The sequence below is a fragment of the Artemia sp. Qi Xiang Cuo genome, chromosome 9 (assembly GCF_049724085.1).
Source record: "Artemia sp. Qi Xiang Cuo chromosome 9, ASM4972408v1, whole genome shotgun sequence".
Classification (NCBI taxonomy): Eukaryota; Metazoa; Arthropoda; class Branchiopoda; order Anostraca; family Artemiidae; genus Artemia; species Artemia sp. Qi Xiang Cuo.
The window spans coordinates 61543433-61564562 of record NC_142802.1 but is presented as its reverse complement, the minus strand read 5'-3'; the positions used below and the strand labels follow the sequence as shown (position 1 = coordinate 61564562).

Here is a 21130-nt window from a genome sequence, read left to right as displayed (position 1 = left end):
GTGATTGATAACAATCCATCAAAGAAATATTGAAAAAAAACGTTGCTATTTGTTACACACAGGAGAAGATCATGTGCTCCCCTTTTCCGTTGAAAAATTGTAAAAATACGAGTATAGAAGGGTTTGTTTCTGATCTATTTGTTTAATTCTTTTTTTATGTGGTAGATTAATTAGTGTTGATCTGTCTTTTCATCTGCACTCAATCTGTATAAGGCATTCCATAAGGTTCAATTCTAGGAAGAAAAAGTCTGATCGTACTAACCAGTCTGATAATTTCATTGTGTTTTTCCTTTCTCAGTTTTTGTAAGTAGTTCGATTAGCAACGTAGTCAGGAAATACTTAGGTGGTCCAGATCGCCTCTCCTATTCCCCGTCAAATGTGACAAATCATACCGAAATATAGAACTCAGGAACGAAATTCAACCGTTTTATTCCGAAGAGCTAAATTATTTTATTTTCAGTATGAATTTCACGTTGAATTTGAAAATGCAATCATAATTGTTTAGTACCCATAGTTTTACATAATGATTTTTATAGTTTTTTTCCGATATTTTGTTCATGTGAAATATTGCGACTTCGACTTATAATTCAAATATTATGACTTTGAATCCTGGTTTTGCCACGGAACAGGCTGATTTAGTAAACAATCAATTAACACCGCTGAATAACTATTGCTCAGATAAAGGATAGGATTTACTACATCAATTTATTGTAGGTGAATTTAAGCAGACTTTCAGTGGTGGTCATTACAAAACTCACAAATCCCTTACACATAAGATTTTCTGTTTTTGACTTTCGTTTTTTCAAGGTGATAACGGAATCGATGCTAGCGTGGCGCTCCGACTTGATGAAGCGACTGATAATTATTCTCGACTAAACGATGCTTTTCACCATTGCGATTTATTGGTTGCTCGGATCCAGAAGGATGTAATTCAGCCCCTATTCAAGAAGAAAGAGAAGACTCAGCTGCCGAAAGTTGTACCTTCGGGTGGACCGAAAAGTCCTCCTCGTGATCCACTTCGTGTGGAACGAGGACGAAGTCCGCGAGATGAGTAAGTAAAATTTGCGGAGTTATAACACGTCCAAAAAGGGGGCGTGTCTGTTTTTTCCTTTAAATGTAGTTGGAAATTGAGAAGATTCTAGTTAGAAAGATGTCTATTTAAAGTCGTATTTGTCTAGATAAATGTACTTCTTGAGTGGTAGGGAATATGACCTATGATTTGGACATAAAAAGGTGTTTTAACGATTTTTTTTTTGCTTAAATTTTCAAATAAAAATACTTCCTGCAAAAATGTCAAAAATCTTATTTTTGGTCTCTTGTAAAAATAGCAAAAGGTTAGATACGCCCTTTAAGTTTAAGGTAGACGATATATAAACAACATATAGCGAATTCGTAGGTGCTAATCCCTTGCTCATCAAGAATTCCATTGTTCAAAATCAAAGTTTTTTACTCACAAAAACTTTTATTTGGTATTTTAACAGTTATTTTGCCCTATCTTTATAGGGAAAATAATATATCCCACTGAAACCTGAAATATATCCCACTGACAACTAGTATAAAGTAATAGAGCGAAGAATAATAGAGAGAAACGTAAGTTCAATATTATTGTATTTTTAATTGATGGCCACTGATAATCCATTCAACTTTGATTGCTATAGATATATTACATCGTGGATAATGAATTTAACTACCGACATTCTTGGAAATTCCATTTTGTAACTAATCTCCGTAACTAGAGAAAAGCCTTTTGGTGACCTAATTTTACAAGCCTGGCTAGTTCAATGGCCAGGACATAAAATTTCCAGTTTTGGAGCTATAGGGTTGACCTCATTTCAGTTGATTCTCCTCTATAAAAAAATAAAATATTTATAATATAATCCTATATATTTCCTATGTATTGTTTCTATATATCTATTCCTATGTATTCCTATAAGGTATTAAATTTAAAAAGCAAGTTTTTTTTTACTGAAAGTAAGGAATGACATAAAAACTTAAAACGAACAGAAATTATTCCGTATATGAAAGGGGCTGTCCTCTCTTCAACGCATCGCTCTTTACGATAAAGTTTGAAACTTTCTCACAACTCTATTTTTTAAAACAATAAAAAACTTTAACGTAAAGAGCGAGGCGTGGACAGCGCCTTTCATATACGGAATAATTTCTGTTCGTTTTAAGTTTTAATGTCGCTCCTTACTTTCAGTTAAAAAAAAATTGTGTTTTTTATTTAATTTCTGAACGTTTTTGACAGAGGTGCCATTTCAGCCAAACCTTAGGGTGGGCAAGCAATCGACATGGGCCCCGAAGCAGGCTTGTATAAAAAAAATATTGCCTCTAGCTTTATCCGAAAAAAAAACTGCCTTCCGTGGGAGTTACCGTAAAAATTAAGGAAATTGTCTCAATTGCTTTGCCTTTCCTTCCTTCGCTCTTATGCCATAGGTTCGGAAAAGGCCAGATATGTGCGGTATGTGCGATGTTAAAAAAACAGCCGTTTGGGAATCTTCCACTTTTCCGAAGCTATAACTTCACGAAAGCCGAACCTCTGTAGAAACTCACGCTTTGACTAAAATATATTCTGTAGCCGAATTCTTCAGCTCGCTGCTTACAGTAAATACCTTAGTCCAAGTCGGAGTCACGCTCCGGCTATGACGATGCAAAACTTTGCTCGATCAAGTATATTTACAAAATCAAAAAATACAACAAAATTTTGAAACAGATCAGTGAACACTCAAGGCAACAAGGGGAACCGTCGTGGTTTCATCTTTGCAAAGTCGTCAAAAAGCTGGTCGAAATCCAAGTTTTTATTTAAACTCTTCTCTGCAAAGATCAAAAGCAGGTGACTAAGACGATCGTCTCCTTTGGTCGAGCGTAGATAGTTCTTCACTAATTCCAGCCCAGAAAACAAGCGTTCATTGCTGGCTGCCGTAACAGGAAGTGTGGCAGAAATATGAAGAACTTTGATAATTTCTGAATAGGCCACTGGAAGTGTCTCGATATTATCGATGACGTCCATGAAGTTCTTCGGCTTTGCCTCCTCCTCCTCGAGCAAAAACCACTTGGCAATACCAGTTTGGGCTTCAAGAAGAATCTGGTCAATGTCCATTTCAGAATAAAGTTCAGAGAATTGCTTGAGGAGCCCTGTATCCATGAACTTGGTAGAGCTGGGGTCCAGAGCTTCGAGTGTACTGAGCACTGGAAGGTTATCTGTAAACCGTCTGTCGAATTCCGCAATCAGACGATCTGCAGTCTCCAGGTATTCTCTTTTCAGTTCTTCCTCTACAGTTGGAGCTCTATTGTTGGATTCAATAAAGTTTTTTTCTAAAGTCGAAGTGTTCATGAATTCTTTCATGTGTTTGATAATTTTTTGGGTTCTTCTAGGTCGTCCCTTCTGACCCGCAGAGGAGGATCCGGTCGCAAGTCCATTCACGTCAGGTACTTCAATTTCAAGACCTACAGCAAACTCTTTTGCCTTCTCCAAAAGCGATGCAAATGAAGTGTCAGAGGGCAGTTCAACTATTTCCTTCCCTGTTACTTGAATCAAGGTGTGGGACCTAGATATTACCAGATCGACTGCCTGAAGCTGCTCAGAAAGGGAGTTTGTCGTCCTCAGAATTGCTTCCATATAGAGCAACTGGAATATAACTGTTAAAGATTCCATTTTTCTCTGGAGCCCAGCTGCTTCTGCTCGAGCTTCACTATCAGCTCCCTCGCTGACTGCAGACAGTACAGCCAGAACACATTAATATCGGAGTCTTATATTCGATATTGATCGATACCAGTATGACCATCTTGTCGTAGCACTCCTTTCTAATTCCAGGACTGGAAGTTGAGTAGCCTTTTGAGACTCGACAAAAAGCTGATGTCTGGTGTTGCTGTTGAAAATGAACGTGTACAGATTTTGGACTAACGAAAAAAATGAGCCAACAGTCCCAACACCTTCAACGCAGTTTGCAATGACCAAATATAGTCTATGCGCATGGTAATGGATGTATATTGCTTGTGACGCTTTCGCACTCAGTCGCGCTTGAACACCAGAGAAGGGCCCGCTCATCACGCTTGCTCCGTCGTAGCACTGAGCGGCACAATAGTTCCAGTCGAGACCAAGTTTTGCCACTATGTCGTGAATGAAGCTGGCTGAACTCTCAGCATCCCGGCTTTTCATATGGTAGCATCCTACTGGTCTTTCTCGTACTTTTCCCTCGTCGAAGTACCTCAGAAGAATGGCGAGTTGTTCTTTCTTCGAATTATCTTTTGTCTCGTCGACAAGAACAGCAAAGTATTTGGCACGCTTAAGTTCTTGCACTATTGTAGACCGAAGTCTAGACCCGATAACTGAAATTAGATCGTTCTGGTATTCGTGGGAAGTATAGTGGCCGTATCGTCTTTGTAGCTTGTTGAAAAGCGTGGAGAATATTGCAACTCGGCGAGAAGATTGCAAGTTTCGACGAAATGTCCTTTGTTTCCCGAAGATCCAGTCTCATCGCGGCCGCGAAAGGCTGTACCCAGTCGCCCCAGCAGGGCCTTTACTTTCAGTAAAGCCCTTACGTGTTCCCTGTTTTCATTCATCTCCTTATTCCTGTCCGTTGACAAAATAGATGCGATGGGTTGCATCCACTTGGCTTGTATAGCTTTGAATTTCGTCCACGAAACTGCACTTTCCCTATGGCGGTCACTTTCCGCATGCTCTCCTAGAAATGTGGCGATGCCCTTCCATCGTCTAACGCCAGTCTCGATGAAAGGGCTTGCCCTGTATCTCTGTTCGCGAAGGGTCGACGTGCCGCCAAAATGTCTGCAGCAGAAACAGAAAACCGAATTTTCCTTGACTGAGTACTCAAGCCAAGGATGCTTTCCATAATACGAAATATTAAATGACCGTCTGAGCTTGCCGTTTGCTGAAACCTGCGCAGGGTACCGTATCAGCTGTGGTTGACATGGATGGTCGTGAGAGGATGAAGAAATATCAGTAGGACCACTTGAACGATGGTGCTCTTCATCTCGAGTCGTATCTCGTCCAGATTGTGCCTCTTGAGCAGTGACAGGCGCAGTGTCTCTTTGAGTCGTCTCGTTTTCTACTAGCTCGATCTGACCGACCACCACGTCCTTCGAAGGACCCAAAGCGATGGCAATGGATTGTTCGGGTGCTGAGTCAGGCACCTGAAAGATATACCCAAAGGTTAAAAGCCACTCTTGTACTTTGAAGCACTATTGAACTCATTTTCAACATTTAAACAGTTGCTTTTTTTTAGTATGTTAAGTCCAAAGTGCGTAGCAGTTTCCGCTTTCGGCACAGCAGTTCGGGAAAAATAGTGCTAGAACTCATCGCTGGTTTGACAGTTTACTAAAGTATATCGAACTTCGGAAAAAAAAACGGAAATTTCAACAAAGTCAAAAAGGGCGTTTATCAGATGATTGTACATGCGTTGATCCTTATCCACCCGTAAAGACAGGAATATAAACTTTGGGGTTCACGCAATAGCAATCCAAATTGCAAAAATCCTTTGAAGAAGTCCTTAAATGAATGACTCGGGAGTCATGTCAGATCGCAAATAAACTAAAGTCGCGTTCGATTTGCTGTAGTTTCAGTTACGTCCTTCTCCGTTGTGGGCTTATTTGAATTTTTTCTGCGACGTTCTCCCATTTAGCCTGAAGAACTACTGATAATGTGACCGCCAAACAGGTTCATAATTTTGGACCAAATGGCGAAACGTGAAGCGTGACTACAGCAAATCGAATGCGGCTTCATATCACCAGTCGACATTGTAGCAAATCGAATGCTATAAGCACTGCCAAACTGTGTGGTTCCATCAATAAAAAAAAAAAAAAAAAAGAAAAAAAACGACAATCTTTGGCTTATGCCCCTAAACCTATGTAGAATTTTTATCAATAAAATAAACAGAACTGCAAAACTGTGTGTTTCAATAAATAAAAAAAAGAAAGAAAATAAAATAAAACGACAATGTTTGGCTTATGCCCCTCAACCCATGTAGCATTGTTATCCATAAAATTAACAGTGTTTTGCATAAGAAAAAAGAACAAAACAAAACAACATAGAGGTAATCTTAATCAAACAGTTCGTGGTAACGAACTGTAAGTAAGGAGCGACCTTGATCAATGGTAACCGAAACTCTAGAAAACGGGTTTTTGATACCAATAGATTCATCAAAAGAATCAGATTTCAATTCTGATTTCAAATATATAACATTCATCAAGTTTAGTGGCTGATTTTAAAAAAAAGGGGGAAAGACCCCCTAAAAGTTATAGAACCTTAATGAAAATCACACCCTCATATTCAGCGTATCAGAGAACCCTAATGTAGAGGTTTCAAGCTCCTATCTACAAAAATGTGGAATTTTGCATTTTCTGCCAGAAGAAAGATCACGGATCCGTGTTTATTTGTTTGTTTTTTTTTGTTTTTTTTCCCAGGGGTGATCGTATCGACCCAATGGTCCTAGAATATCGTGGAAGGGCTCCTTGGAACGGAAATTAAAAGCTCTAGTGCCCTTTTTAAATGACCCAAAAAATGGATGGCAACTAGGCCCCTTCCCACGCTCATTTTTCCAAAAGTCACCCGATCAAAATTGTGAGATAGGCATTTTGTTCAGCATGGTCGAAAATATGATAACTATGTCTTTTAGGATGACTTAATCCCCCGAAGTCCCCGGGGGGAGGGCTAAAATTTATGAACTTTACCCAATGTTAACATATAGTATTGGTTATTGGGAAGTATACAGACGTTTTCAGGAGGTTTTTTTTCTGGTAGTGAGGGGGGGGGGGTCGGGGGTTATGTTGGAGGACCTGTCCATGAAGGAAGTTTTCATGGGGGAAGGGAAATTGCCATGAAGGGGGCGCCGGACTTGCCAGCATTATTTATTGGTTATTGGAAAGTATAAAGACATTTTCAGGAAGGATTTTTTTCTGGTGGGGGGCCTGGAGGAGGGGGTTACTCGGGAGAATCTTTCCGTGGAGGATGTTTCTTTGGGGTAAGGGAAATTTCTATGAAGGGGGCGCCGGATTTCCAAGAATTATTTAAAAAAAGATCAGAAATTAAATAAAAAAAAAAGAAGTTTTTTCAACTGAAAGTAAGAAGCAACATTAGAACTTAAAATGAACAGAAATTATAACGTATATGAGGGGGTTCTCCCCCAAGCCAATACTTCGCTCTTTACGCTACAGTTTTTTTTAGTGCTCTCAAAAGAGCTATCTATTCTAATTAAACGGCCTTTGTGATTCAGAGGTTTGTGATTTAAATTTTTTCTTAACTTTTAACGTAAAGAGCGTGGTATTGACTAAGGGGGGAACCCTCATATACGTAAGAACATATACGTAATAAAAAAAAACAATAAAAAAAACAAGTGATACCGCTCAACAGTGATCGAAACTTATAAAAAAGAAAATTTGATGTTAATAAATGTATCAAAGGAATGGGTTTATAATGCTGATTCTGAAGATATAGATTTTATTAAGTTTAGTGTTACTCATCAAAGGCCACGAGCCTGAGAAAATTTACCCGATTTTTTAAAGAGCGGGAAAATATCCCCTACAAGTGAAAGAATTTTAATAAGAATCACACCGTCAGATTCAGCGTATCAGAAAACCCTATTACATAGGTTTCAAGCTCATATCTGCAAAAATCTGCAACTTTGTATTTTTTGCCAGAAGAAAAATATACGAATATAGAAGTTAGTTACGTAAGTTAATTTGTAAATTACGTCATAACCAATTTTAGAGACAGCCATTTAGCAAAAGAAAAGTAAAATTTTTATGCAAATTTTGTTTACTTATTCAATGACGGTGAGCCAAAATAAAAGCTGCATTAACTAAAAAACGATCAGAAATTAAATAGAAAAAAAACAAGTTTTTTAAACTGAAAGTAAGGAACGACATTAAAACTTAAAACGAGCAGAAATTATTCCTTATATGAATGGGGCTGTCCCCTCCTCAACGCCTCGCTCTTTACTTTAAAGTTTGACTCTGTCTCACAACTTTATTTTTTAAAACAATAAAAAACCGTAGCGTAAAGAGCGAAGCGTTGAGAAGGGGACAGCCCCTTTCATATACGGTATAATTTCTGTTGGTTTTAAGTTTTAATGTCGCTCCTTACTTTCAGTTTAAAAAACTTGTTTATTTTATTTAATTTATTTGAAACCAGGTCTACTGCATATCCAGTATTATTTTGTATTTATTATTTTTCAGTAAAAGGCTAGTTAATTTTAAAGATAACTATACTTCATTGGTTGAGGGGCTATAATTTTTCGTTTATTAAAGAAGAATTAAATGACAGAAAAAAAAGGAAAGATCTAAGAAGAAAACTAAAAAGTAAAAGCGGCTACCTAACTTCTGAATTAGCTTTTTACAACAGTAAGAAAGAATAAGCTTTTTTTAGCGCCATAGGGAGTTCCCAAAGGGACTAAGCTGGTCAACTGATAATTCCTTTGAGGTGATTTTCGGCGTTTTCCTAGCAGGTATGCTGGAACATTTTGAGGGACTGTCCTTTCCTGAACTTTAAAAAGAAAATTTACTCCGATTAAAAGAAAAAATAAAAAATAGGCTTCCCGATGATATATGTTTCATTAAAACTGAACATCTCTATCTCCGGGACAAACCGCGAGAAGTTATATAGTTTTTCTAAGATTTCCGGGAAAGTAGGTGTCAGCTTTTAGTTTTGTGTCGATTATTCGAATCTTTTATCCAAGCTCTACAAGCCAGGGCAAGACTGCCCAATCAATTCTAAATAGTTTGGCCAGACAAACTAAAAAAGTCTATAATGGGCGAGATAGGGTGAACATTTAAGGTACTGCATCCCCTTAACACCATATAAACTACCCAGCGTGGTTCAGAATAGTAACTTTAGTCAACCAGATCGCTAAAAAAAATAAACGACTTAATAAAACACAAATACTGTAGGTTGCTTACTTGCCGAGCCGGTTCACTTGGCTTTTGCTTCTTAATCCATCTGTTCAGAGAAACTTGCTTTTCTGCTTCTTTCTCCTTCTTCAATGCTACCAATTTACGCTTTTGAGCTCCTGACAAACTCATGAATTCTCAATGGCTCTTCAGCTACTGATATTAGATAGTAAACTGGCGAACTGGGCGAATAATTCATGGGTTATATATGGATGGTGTTACGGTTTTAAACAAATTCATTCATTTAATAAACTGATCTTTATAATTTCCCGAATTTCCTTTTTGGCGCTCCCGACAAAGATGCCGCTTCTAAAAACAATTGTACCCTTCCATTCTATAAGACATTATAGGATTACAATTCAACGGAATCAAAACCAAAATAGTTGGCCGGCACGAAAACTTAAACCTTCAAAAATAAGTAGAAAGTACGTAGATAAGTAGATCTAATATTTGGAAGTAGAATAGTCCCAAAATAAGTATTCTACTACCAAAATAAGTAGAAGTGGAAACACTATTCATGACAGCACATAAGAAAGATGTTGAATCAATAAAATCAGAAACTGATATATCACTTCACCCCTTGCACGACCCAGTTACACTATTAATCTCACTATTATCAAAGTTAATCTACACATAAGTGTAGCAGTTTAAAAATTCTTACTAATTGCTAATTGTAATTTTGTTCCTGTATATTTTGTGAAAGAAAAAAAGGCCTTTTTGGGAGGAAGCTTGGGCCCACCCCTGCCCCCCCCCCAAATGGTGCCCCTGGTTTTTGAATTAATGCAGCTTAATTAATTTTAGCAATGAAATTGCTAAAAATTAGTGCAGCAGTGTATGTAGAGCACTTCCAAGTTTGAATTTCGTTACAATTCTTTAAGAATGCTGGGAAATTCGGCAGCCCCTTCATGGAAAATTCCCGTCCTTCATCAAAAATTCCCCCATGGAAAGATCATCCCATGTAAACCCTCCCTCAGCCCCCCGCCCCCCAGAAAAAAAACCCTGAAAATGTCTGTATGCCTCGCAATAACCTATACTATATGTAAACAATGGGCAAAGGTCGAAACTTGCAGCCCTTCCCCTGGGACTGTGGGGGAAGTCATCTTTAAAGAATAGTTTTTAGATTTTTCGACCATGTTGAACAAAATGGCTATCTCAAAATTTTGATCGGGTGACTTAAGGGAAAAAATGAGCGTGGGAGGCTGCCTAGCTGCCCTCCAATTTTTCTGGTCACTTAAAAAAGCCACTATAACTTTTAATATCTGTTCGAATGAGCCCTCTCACGATATTTCATGACCACTGGGTCGATACGATCACCCCCGGGGGAAAAAAAATAAACAAACAAATACGCATCCGTGATCTTTCTTCTGGCAAAAAAAAAACAATTCCATATTTTTGCAGATAGGAGCTTGAAACATCTACAGTAGGGGTTTCTGTTACACTGAATTTGATGGTGTGATTTTCATTAAGAATCTATGATTTTTAGGGAGTGTTTCCCTTTTTTTCAAAAATAAGGCAAATTTTTTCAGGCTCTTAGCATTTGATGAGTTAGACTAAATTTAATGAAACTCATATATTTGAAATCAGCATAAAAATCTGACTCTTGATGATCTACTTGTATCAAAATTCCGTTTTTTAGAGTTTCGGTTACTATTGAGCCGGGTTGCTCCTTACTTACAGTTCGTTACCACGAACTGTTTGATTGTGATATAGTTATTCACAATGTTTTGAGTGAAATTTACATTAGTGGAATAGAAAATTGACATTAGACTAATTTAAGTGAGTATTTGGATAAAGAATTTGGCTGTTTGTATTTGGGTTTGTTAAGGATTAGGGTTGGATAAGGGTTTGAATTTGGGTAGGGTTTATAGCTTTTGTAAGGCTATCCGTTTTGTCTCACGGCTGGGCATTGAATTGAAACTTTTAGTGACAGTTTTGTTGAAGGAGGGGGGGGGAATTCTGTGGTGGGAGAAGGGGACAGAACAATTTTTGCATGAACCTTGCAAAAGAATATTTGCACCGGTTTTTCTTTATTATAACAAGCATTCAACAGGGGTCGCTGGGCAATACTTTTAACTAGACAGTGAAATCTTTTCCTATTTTACTAGTTTACTTTCAACAAACTTTCAACAACTTTCAAAGTTTACTTTCCTAATTTACGTACAGCGTACGGGGGGAGAAGGATCAATTCGATTTCACTATTTTAAAATTTAATCCCGTTTTCCAATGTTTCTATTTCATTTTTATTATGAATGAAAGGTAGGGTGATTTCAGAAATGTTTTTGCTCTTTGAAGGACAATTTGAAAAAGAACACAGTAAACCGATTTGGGCAATATTGTCAGAAATGGAGATAGTTTAGGTAAAAAAGTTTGGATTTAATATTTGGGATCATACTGGCTAAGCACGACAAAATGAGAAAACATAGGAGAACAAAGAAAAAACGAGGTAAAGAAAAATGCAAAAAAGCGAAACTCTTTTTAATGTTATTTCTGCTCTGAGGATGGTTGTGCGTAGTTCTCAAACGAAATATTTGTATTAAACTTTTCTTTCTTTTTCTACTGGTTGCAATTGACTTCCTCATTCTCGTGAATTTTATAGTTTTTTCAAAAAAGTTCAGAGCTTGTGGGGAGGTGGGATGCCGTCTAAGGTAAGAAATGACTTAATATTTCTGTCCTTTCGTCTGTGGGCTCTATCAGTACTCTGTGGAAAAACTGATTCTTGATTCGATTTTTTATTTAGCATAAAAATAACAAAATAAATTTTTAATTCCTGATTACTGGTCCTTGACGTATTCACTGACAGTACAAATGTTGACAAACGTACTGTTTCCCCTGTTTACTGTTGCAACCAGAATTCGCATCTTATCTTGAACCACCTTGCCTTAAAGTATCAAGGACATCGAAATAGGAACACGCTTCCAAGGATTACTCCCTGGGCATTCAGATAACCATAAGAAATGTTTAAAGTAGCAAAGACATCAAAATGAAAACATTTTTATCCCCGGCTCCAACTTAGGTCTATTCATGCCTGAATACCGGGTTTTTCTGTGATTTTTCTTTTGATTGCTACAAAATTATGAACTTAACAAGACACGCGCAAAGTATAACCATTTGTTGCCATGCTTAACCGTAAAAAAAGGCAAAAACTAAATCGGTAAGTTTGGAAAGGCTTTTCCTTTTGAAACAATATAGACCAAAGTATAATCACCTACGGAACAAGTACTGACAAAACCTATCCTCTCCACACAAAAAAAGTGACCCTTTGTATACCTATGCGAACCTGGCAACTAAAAACCGTAGTTACACAATTCATCCCGGTCACTCGTGGCCTGAATCACGCTCTGGCATAATTATTGGCCGGAGCAAAGTACTTTGGCTCGGAGCGATTAAGTAGTACAACATTTTGCGTCTAGAGGCGCTGAGGTACGCGGGGTCACTTTTGGAAAGTTTTGTCAGTACTTGTTCCGTAGGTGATAATACTTTGATATAGACTAACCACAAAAGTGATCAGTGGGTTTTTCATTAAGTGGTTTTATGACATTTGAATGCATCATGTCTGGGAGATTTTTATCTTCCTGTCTGAATCAAAAATTAATTTTAACATTTATACTTCATATGATAAAAATTAAATAATGAAAGTGACATTTCGGATTCAGTAGAAAATAAGGATTCTTCTGATATGTGAATAAAGTTGAAAAGCTAAAGGGATAAACTTTAAAAAAATGTATGACTGCTATTTCAAAAAAAAAAATCTGGTTTGCAAGTCAATTAACTAAAATAATCCGAAGTGTTTAATATTAAAAATATCAATGCATAGCTTAGATTTTCTGCTATTCCATGACATATACATTTCTCTTCAGCTTCTATTTAGTAACAGCATGTCACGGATATATTCTTACATAATTTTACTAATTCAGTCGCCTGATTTTCTACTCAGTTTACTGTCATTTGATGGTATTGCTGGTGTTTTTTGATTACTGGATCGGAAAACATCCACTTTTTAGAGCTGCATGATGATATATTGTTTTCGCTCATTTTGTGGTGATTTTTTGCACACGTTCCTTATTTTTAACTATGACGCCCTTTAAGTGTTAAAACTGCATAACTTCATTAAAAAATGAAATTGTGGGTTTTCTAATGTTTTATGACGTATTTTTATTGTCCTTGGTATTTTCAAGTAAGTTTTTTTTACTTTATGTTATTACTTGAAGGAAAGAAGAATTGATGAGTTTCAAGTGAAGATTGAAACCTCTTTGCCTATCAGTATTTTTCAAGATCAGCAGTTTTGTAATAAATATTATATTATAAAATCAAATATTTAGTATTCTTAGTAAAAACCTCTTTGCCATTCAGTATTTTTCAAGATCAGTAGTGTTGTAATAAATATTATATTATAAAATCAAATATTTAGTATTTTAATAAAAACCTCTTTCATCCAAACCACAACCTCTTTGCCATTCAGTATTTTTCAAGATCAGCAGTGTTGTAATAAATATTATATTATAAAATCAAATATTATAGTATTTTTAATAAAACCTCTTTCATCCAAACCACAATCTCTTTGTCATTCAGTATTTTTCAATACCTGTAGTATTTTAATAAATATTGTACTATAAAATATATTTAATATATGTAATGAAAAATTGCTGGATTCACCAAGGATCGTCTTTGGGATTCTCCTTAAAGGGGGAGGGGCCCTTCAAGATTGAAAAGCGTTTTTTTACTAGTTAAATATCTGATAAGCAAGCGTTTATATATATTTTCCGCAATTCTCGGGGGAGGGGGCTTACATAGGAACATCTCCCTTTCTAGGTACGGTTGGGATATTAAGATGCTATACCAGAAATGATCGCTTTGCCTTCTATTTCATTTGTCTTTAAAACAGATTATTGTTCATTTCAGTCGTTGGTCTTATGGACGTGGGGATCTAGATCCTACGGGGAGGAGTAGAGGAGGAATGATAATGGATCCTTTTGGTCGTGGACGCCCAGACTGGGAAGGAAGTCATGGACTCCCACGGTAATGTTTAGTGTTTAAAATTATCGATTGAATAGATTTGTTCCAAGAACATGTGTCGCGGTGCCTTAGGGAGCTAGGATTTTCTGAAAAAGTGGCGTGGAATATTAAAATCTGTTTTATCTGTTTCTAATTCAGTTTGTTTGAGTCTGGTCCTTATTTTTGTTGTTGTTTGTTTTCTTCTATTAATGTACTATTCTAATGAAATTAAGATTTTGCTTCGACCTTGATAGAATAAATTTACTGAGATTATGTAGTAAATTTCAGCTAAATGTATTAGGCTTATTAACTTTTTTTTCCTGAACATTGAATAATTTTAAGTAAAATTATTATAATTTTTTGCAGAATTTAAGCTTGATGATATTTCTGTTTTTGTTTCAATAGAATTAAATTATTTGTAAGTAAAATTGAGACTAAACTATTACCGAACAGCTTTATGTGGCTTATAATAAAAATAAGGAAAAACTGCATTCTAGGCCTTCTTATCTCAGATAATCTTGCTTGAAGAGGGTGTAAACCAAAATCCGCAATATCTTCCACCTCATCATAGATTTCAAACAGGCGTTTGATCTTGTCTGGAGAAAAAGTCTATGACACATTCTTTTTCACTTTCCACCTAATTTGGTCTCCCTGATAAGGCACATGTACACGAAGCTCAGAAGCCGTGTTATCACTAAAGAAGATCTTACCAAAAGCTTTGAAACGTTGACTGGTGTTCTGACCGGTGCCCTCGTAGGAGGGGTAATGATGGACAAACATGCTTATGCCGATAATGCAGCCCTAATTGCTGAGTCTCTCTGTGTTTTCTGATCCCAGGCCGACACCGTCCACACGACCACCAACATTTTTGGGATAACCAACAACATCTCGAAAATGAAAGTCATGCACTAAATCTGACGTAAACCTGATTTCGGGTAAACTCCAATCTTCAGCTTGAAGATGATAATATAGAGTGGATTGAAGAATTTACCTACCTTGGCAGCTTACTTACCCTGACACTGACCACTCCATAAACAGCAAGAGACGCCTGGCACTTGCGAATTCCAACTTTTGAAGTCTGGTGACCATCTGAGGAATAAGAACTTATCAACGAAACTTAAAGTGAGGCTATTCAACTCGCTTGTAACCCTATCACCATTTATGGCCGTGAATCTTGGACTCTAAAAACAGATGATCAGTACCGTCTCGCTGCCTTTGAAATAAAATCACTACGATGTATTGCTGGTATCGCTCATCATGATAGAAGCTTTAGCATCAAGCTTCTTCTTAATTTTTAGGTCTAACTTTCCATCCTCGATAGAATAAAACTGCAGAAACTTAGATGGCTAGGACACACCAAACGTATGGAAAGCACTTGTTTCGCAAAAATAGTCGTTGAAGGCCGAGTACATGGTTCTCGGTCAAGAGGGTGCCCCCCAAAGAAATGGTGGGACAACTTCTTGTCGCTCAACTTGCCGCACCTTCTTTGCCTGGCAGAGCATGGGAGTTCACATAGGAGTTACATCAAGACTGGTGAAAAGAGGCCCGAAAACGACCTTCAAGGATGGATGGGATTTAAGAAAAACCAAATCAAGGCCCCTTTTCACGGTACTATTATGTAGACATAGTAAAGGACGATTTGCATTACGTGTTTTTATGGCGTTATTTTCTCAGAGTCATCGTATGGAACTGATATTTGTATGTTGCTGGGAAATGGCTCATTAAATTGTGAATGCTCAGATTCAGCGTCCTTTAAGTGACTAAATGTTCGGGCGTCTTGTTGTCCTCTATATAAATGTTGCCCTCCTGTTTTGCCTCATTTACAACCGCTCGGGCATCTAAACAAAATCTCAAGATACCTTTTTTATTTGGATGCTGAAAAGTATGCATTCAGGACTACATAATACCTCATTTATGAAATTAGGCCATACAGATTTCTTTATCTGTTATTATTAATTGAGGAAAGACGCAAATCTAGCATTCTCTGCTTCTGCCACTTGTTCTGAAATTAGCAAACTAATATCACTCGGAAATCCAACGAAAGGAAATCTTAAGAGGCAAGGTTGCTCTCAATCAATCTAAACCGTTTTAATTAACAGGTGTTCCTTAATACCCCATTCATGACGAGATCTCAGTGATACCGACATTTAGCTAGCGCTAATTTAAGCCAATCAAAATTGTTCCTAGAATTTTTCAGCCAGTCAGAAATTCTATGAAAATCTTATTGACTCAAATTAGTGCTACGTAAATATCGGTATTATATATACTTCATTGTGTATGGGCCTTAAACAAGTTGACTTAGCACAGACTACTGGACATAGAGCAACTTGAAATGGGCAACTCAATCCACCTAATTCATTGCGCGGAACTTAACAACAACAAGAGAGTATAAGCAACTCGGCCGAGGAAAGCTCAACAGAGGCATTTCACCGTACTGGAAAACTCAATAGAAAGACGACCTAACCCTAGTTATATACTGTTCTTTCACAAAGAATAAAAAAATTGCGAATGAAATAGATAGTAAATAATATAAAAGAGGAGAAAATCATAAAATAATATTGCTAGAGCCCAGAATTATTAGAACAACTTACTTTTTTGTATTCTATATTGCAAGTATTTAGTGATTAAAAAGGTTCAATATCCTCCAGGTCCATTGATGGCGCTTAGGGCGTCGAATCGAGGTTTCATTTGCTAGGTCTTTTTTTTACAAGGACAGGGACAAATAGACCTAAAAAAATAAAATTAAATTTCTGTTTTTTTTTTTAAGTGGTGCTGTTCCCCCTGGAGCGCGCTTTGACCCAGTTGGACCGATGAATCCGGATGAAGTGGCTCCACCGTTTGAAATGCCACGTCGTCGCGAGCCGCCTCGTGGACTGGGAATGCCAGATCCAGATCATATGAGAATGCCAGGTTTTGGCGATGGACATGGCTTTATCTAAGCTTTTGTTTAAACAGATTGATTTTAAGTACCTTACTTTATCGGTGATTCTACTGTAAATTTTGATATGATTTAAAATACACGTATGCGAGTAACCATTGACTTACGTAAGAACCTTTGCAAGAGTACGCTCTGTGTGCTTTCGAGTAGTTTAGCAATTGACTTATGTAAGAATTTTTGCAAGAGTACTGTTCCATCGTCTTTTCATTCTTTGATGTTTGACATAACAGAAGAAAATGACAAAGATCACACTGCCTTTCCGTCATAGAAAATATAATAAGTTAATGAGGAATTTTCTGAAAACAGGGAATAAAATACAACTTAAGCGAATGTTTTGACTAATAAATAATATGAATTACTTCTTATATTTTGATAGTTTAAAATGTTGACCCAGGTATTAGGTTTCGAAAAATCCTAACCTGATTTCGAAAATAATGTTTTGTGCAAATTTAGGGTTTTGGAAGAAGCCAAAAGTTGCATCTTCTGTTGGATTTTTTTTCTGAAGCTGAGCGTATATTCAGTTTTTTTAGAGGTCTGGGATGGAAAACCTTTCAAGGTTTTACCGTTTAGAACGGTAAATTATGACAAGCTTTACATTTTTGTTTGTTCGTTTCATCAGAACATTTGTACTAGCCACTGGAAATATTTCATCCATAAATATTGGAAAATTAATTCCCAAATTAAATAATGATAATTTTGCTTTGAAACTTTTTTTTACTAAAATATTTTTGAGAAAAGGCAAAATCTTCGAAAAAAATTGGGGGGGGGAGGGGGTATCCCTAAAGTATGTGTTCGTATGCATACAATTAATTAAATTCGTGTGTCATCGAAGATATTGCAGCTGTCGATGTACCTATGGGGTACGTCGTTTGTCAATACATTTTTGGAGGTGGTAATGATTATCTTAATACGGTTTTGATGGTCTTAATACGGTTTGGTATTGCGCTGTAATAAGCCCTATACGTCTTCATATTTTAAAAAAAAATTAGGATAAAGTAAGAACTTAAGTCGTTTTCCTTCTTTTTAAAAGTGGCCAAGGAAAAAAGTTTTTGCTTGGTATAGGAAAACGTATATTTTGTTCTACACCTCCACTCTTGGGAAACCATATACCCCCCCCCCTTCGATGGGCTGGACTTGTACCCACTTAACCTTGAAGGAACTAACCTGCGTATAGGGGTTTATGGGGGGCGAAAGAACTTCTCCCAAAAAGACCTGAAAGATCATTTTCTCCCTACAGAAACTGTCTCCATGAAAATACTTATATTTTGATAAGTAGCTGCAATCTAGACAACGGTGAACCACTGTCTATAGTAGCCAAATTTAAAAAACGATTTTAACGAAAATGTCTAGTGACAACCATGCAAGACTGTTTGAAAAGTCCTAGATTTTCTTCAGATTCAACTGAACAGTGATTTGTCATTGGAAGAATATGTTTTTGAGGATTTAAAGAAAAGGCCTGAAGCTCCTCAAGACACATTGAAATCAAAATTTACTGTTGAAACTCCATTGTTGGAAATTCTTGACAACCCCCTACCGTGAGCAAAATGTAAAATAGAACTTTTTCACGGGTAGCACTACTGTGCCTCATTTCCTTCCGTTTTGTGTTGTTTTTTGTTTGTTTTTTTTTGCCGGGAGGTGATCTTATCGAATATGTGGTCATACAATGTAAAGAGGGGACGTATTTTTGATAAAAAAGGAAATATCTAGCGATTTTTAAAGTAATGAAAAAGCTCGTGACCGATTAGTTCCGTATTCTGTCATAGAGCATCAACTTTGGTCGAAATTTGACTAATATTCCGGAAAATTTAAATTTTGCGGAAGGTAATTGATTTCTCTTGGTCCAGCTCTTGACTAACTTTCTAATCTTAAAACCAAGGAAAATCCTGTTTAGCAAACAAAGTAAATATTTATTACATCTTGCAACTACTACTAACAACTCACTGCAGCACCAAGTCGCCTAAAGCCAATACAGCTAAGCACGCTGCTACTCCATCCTAATGTATTTGAAGCCTTTCTCTTTGCACCCTCCCAATAAGTTCCAATTTGCCCTGAATTCTTTCTTGCGACCTTCTCTCATCCGAGTCGGCTATGAAGACTTAAAGGAACAGTGATAAGAGATAATATGATCGTAAATGTTAACTGAGAGGTAGTATTTTCATTCGTTCAACATATTACTTTTTTTTATTTATCTTTTTAATTTGTTAAATATTTGTTCTTTACATAGTGTCCTTACATAGTAATTTCCAACTATTGATTTAGAACAGCATGATATAAGATCTGTCTCCACTCGATTGATTTTAGCAGCATATCTATGAAATTTAATGTATTTGATCAGTTTCTAGTAAAGAACATAGTGAAAAAGGAGACAAAGCTTAATAAGCCAAGCTCCAGGCATATGAGTAATTCGGAAGCCAATCTGACCAAGTCCGTGGCTTTACATTTCTTAGGGGGGTTGCTCTCAAATTATTTAATAGAGAACTTGCAGTCACGCAGATATTTTCAAAAATGTGAAAAAATTATAGACAGCGCAATAGCGCTTCCTGAGTAAAGAGCAATGTATTAATTTTTTTCTGAACAGGGTACTTTGTATAGAAGGAGTTGTCGTAGGAAATTCGAAAGGGGCTCATTCGATTAGAAATTGAAAGTTCTAGTGCCATTTTTAAGACTCAAAAGTGATTACTACCACTACTAACAACTCACTACAGCACCAAGCCGCCTGGGGCCAACACAGCTACGCACGCTCCTTCTCCATCCCAATCTATTCAAAGCCTCCCTCTTCACACCCTCTCATAAAGTTCCCATTCCCTTTAAATCTTTCTTAATGACGTCCTCCCACCCCAGTCGCGGACGACCAGCTTTCCCTTTAGCCCTAGACGGTTGGTCAAAAAGGACAATCTTCGGCAATCTGTCATCCTTCATCCGTGCAACGTGCCCTAGCCACCTCAACCATTCTCTCATTATAGCCCTAGAATGCAAGATTGAACCACACTTTTCGCACAGCCTACTGTTCGAAATACGTTCAGTCAGCAGGGTACCTAGAAGAATCCGTAGGCAATTTCTCTGGAAAATATCTAGTAAATCTTCATCCGCTTTTCTGAGCGCCCATGCTTCAGAACCATGTACTGAAAAAAATACAAATAAATTTACTGAAAAGAATATGCATTGTGAGTTTAATATGCATATTCTGATATTTATTCCTTAAAATCTTAATTAATTTTTGATCTCTTAAAGTTATAAAAGTGAAAACATTTAAAATAATTTTTTCAGCAAAGTACAAATTATATTCTGGCTTTTAGAAAGCATAGGGGTTTTGCTCGTTTTGAGTGTGACTGTTATTTATTTTTATTTCTGTCCGTTTTGGGTTTCATTTATTTATTGATACTGATTTGTGGTAGTTGTATGCTTGGTAGATTATTTTATTCTATTTTTGTTTATTTTTAGTTTAATGGAATTCTTTACCTATTTTTGAAAAACTTATTTCGCGGAAAAAGTTTTTTTTAATTAATTTTTAGTAAAGACGGCGGGAGCAGTGAAGATGTTAAAAGTAGAATAGCCAAGGCTTAGGGTGTTTTTTCACAGTTAAAAAAAATGACATTAGTGTCGTTAGTTATAGTAACCGTAGAAGCAGCATTAAATGAATATACACAGTGTCTTCTGGCTAGCTCAAAATCCACAATCTATGAAGGTGAAATTTTCAGAGAATATTTCTATTTTACCGATGACAACCTGCCACCCGTATGCAGGTTATCAAAAGGGCATATCAGCAAAATCTTAGGAACAGTTTCGTGTGTGAAATTAAAACTTACAACGCTTGTTGTGGGGGATGTTGAACTAACGAAATGACAATATTTGCATCATAATACTAATACTTCTACCCCCACAACTACTGCTATTATTACTGCTACTACTATTACTGCTACTAAAGCTAAGACTACTACGATTAACTGTACTTTTACTGTTACTACTATATTTACTGGTGCTACTACTCCAATTAACTAACCTAAGGGTATTAAGGCAAAAATATTCGGCAATATTGTAGCTGTATTGAAATAAATCGAAATACACTATGCCCATACAGGTTATCGAGGACGTATCAGCAATGCTACAGGACCGGTTGATGGTATTAAGTTGAAAATTTCATCGTGTATTGAAGGGGATGTTGAAAAAAGGTGGTATTTGCATACTGCTACTAATGCTACTACAACTATTGTTACGCATAATTACTGAACCTTTAAACAATGCTAAAAAAAAAACGATGTCGAAAAACTTTGTTTGTATATTTGCTATCGGAAATGATGG

The 21130-nt window shown here is 36.7% G+C and overlaps 1 protein-coding gene across 3 annotated transcripts in view; it reads left to right on the top strand.

Annotated features, from left to right (window-relative positions):
• Window positions 1-16926, top strand: part of LOC148948906 (proteasome inhibitor PI31 subunit-like) — a 39337-nt gene extending 22411 nt beyond the window's left edge. For all 3 annotated transcript variants that reach the window (XM_089094131.1, XM_089094132.1, XM_089094133.1), the window contains exons 4-6: window positions 808-1051; window positions 13801-13917; window positions 16661-16926. In XM_089094131.1, the coding sequence (XP_088950257.1) occupies window positions 808-1051; window positions 13801-13917; window positions 16661-16832 (533 nt within the window). In that variant the 3' untranslated portion in view covers window positions 16833-16926. The remainder of the gene's footprint in view (window positions 1-807; window positions 1052-13800; window positions 13918-16660) is intronic.
• Window positions 16927-21130: the final 4204 nt, after the last annotated feature.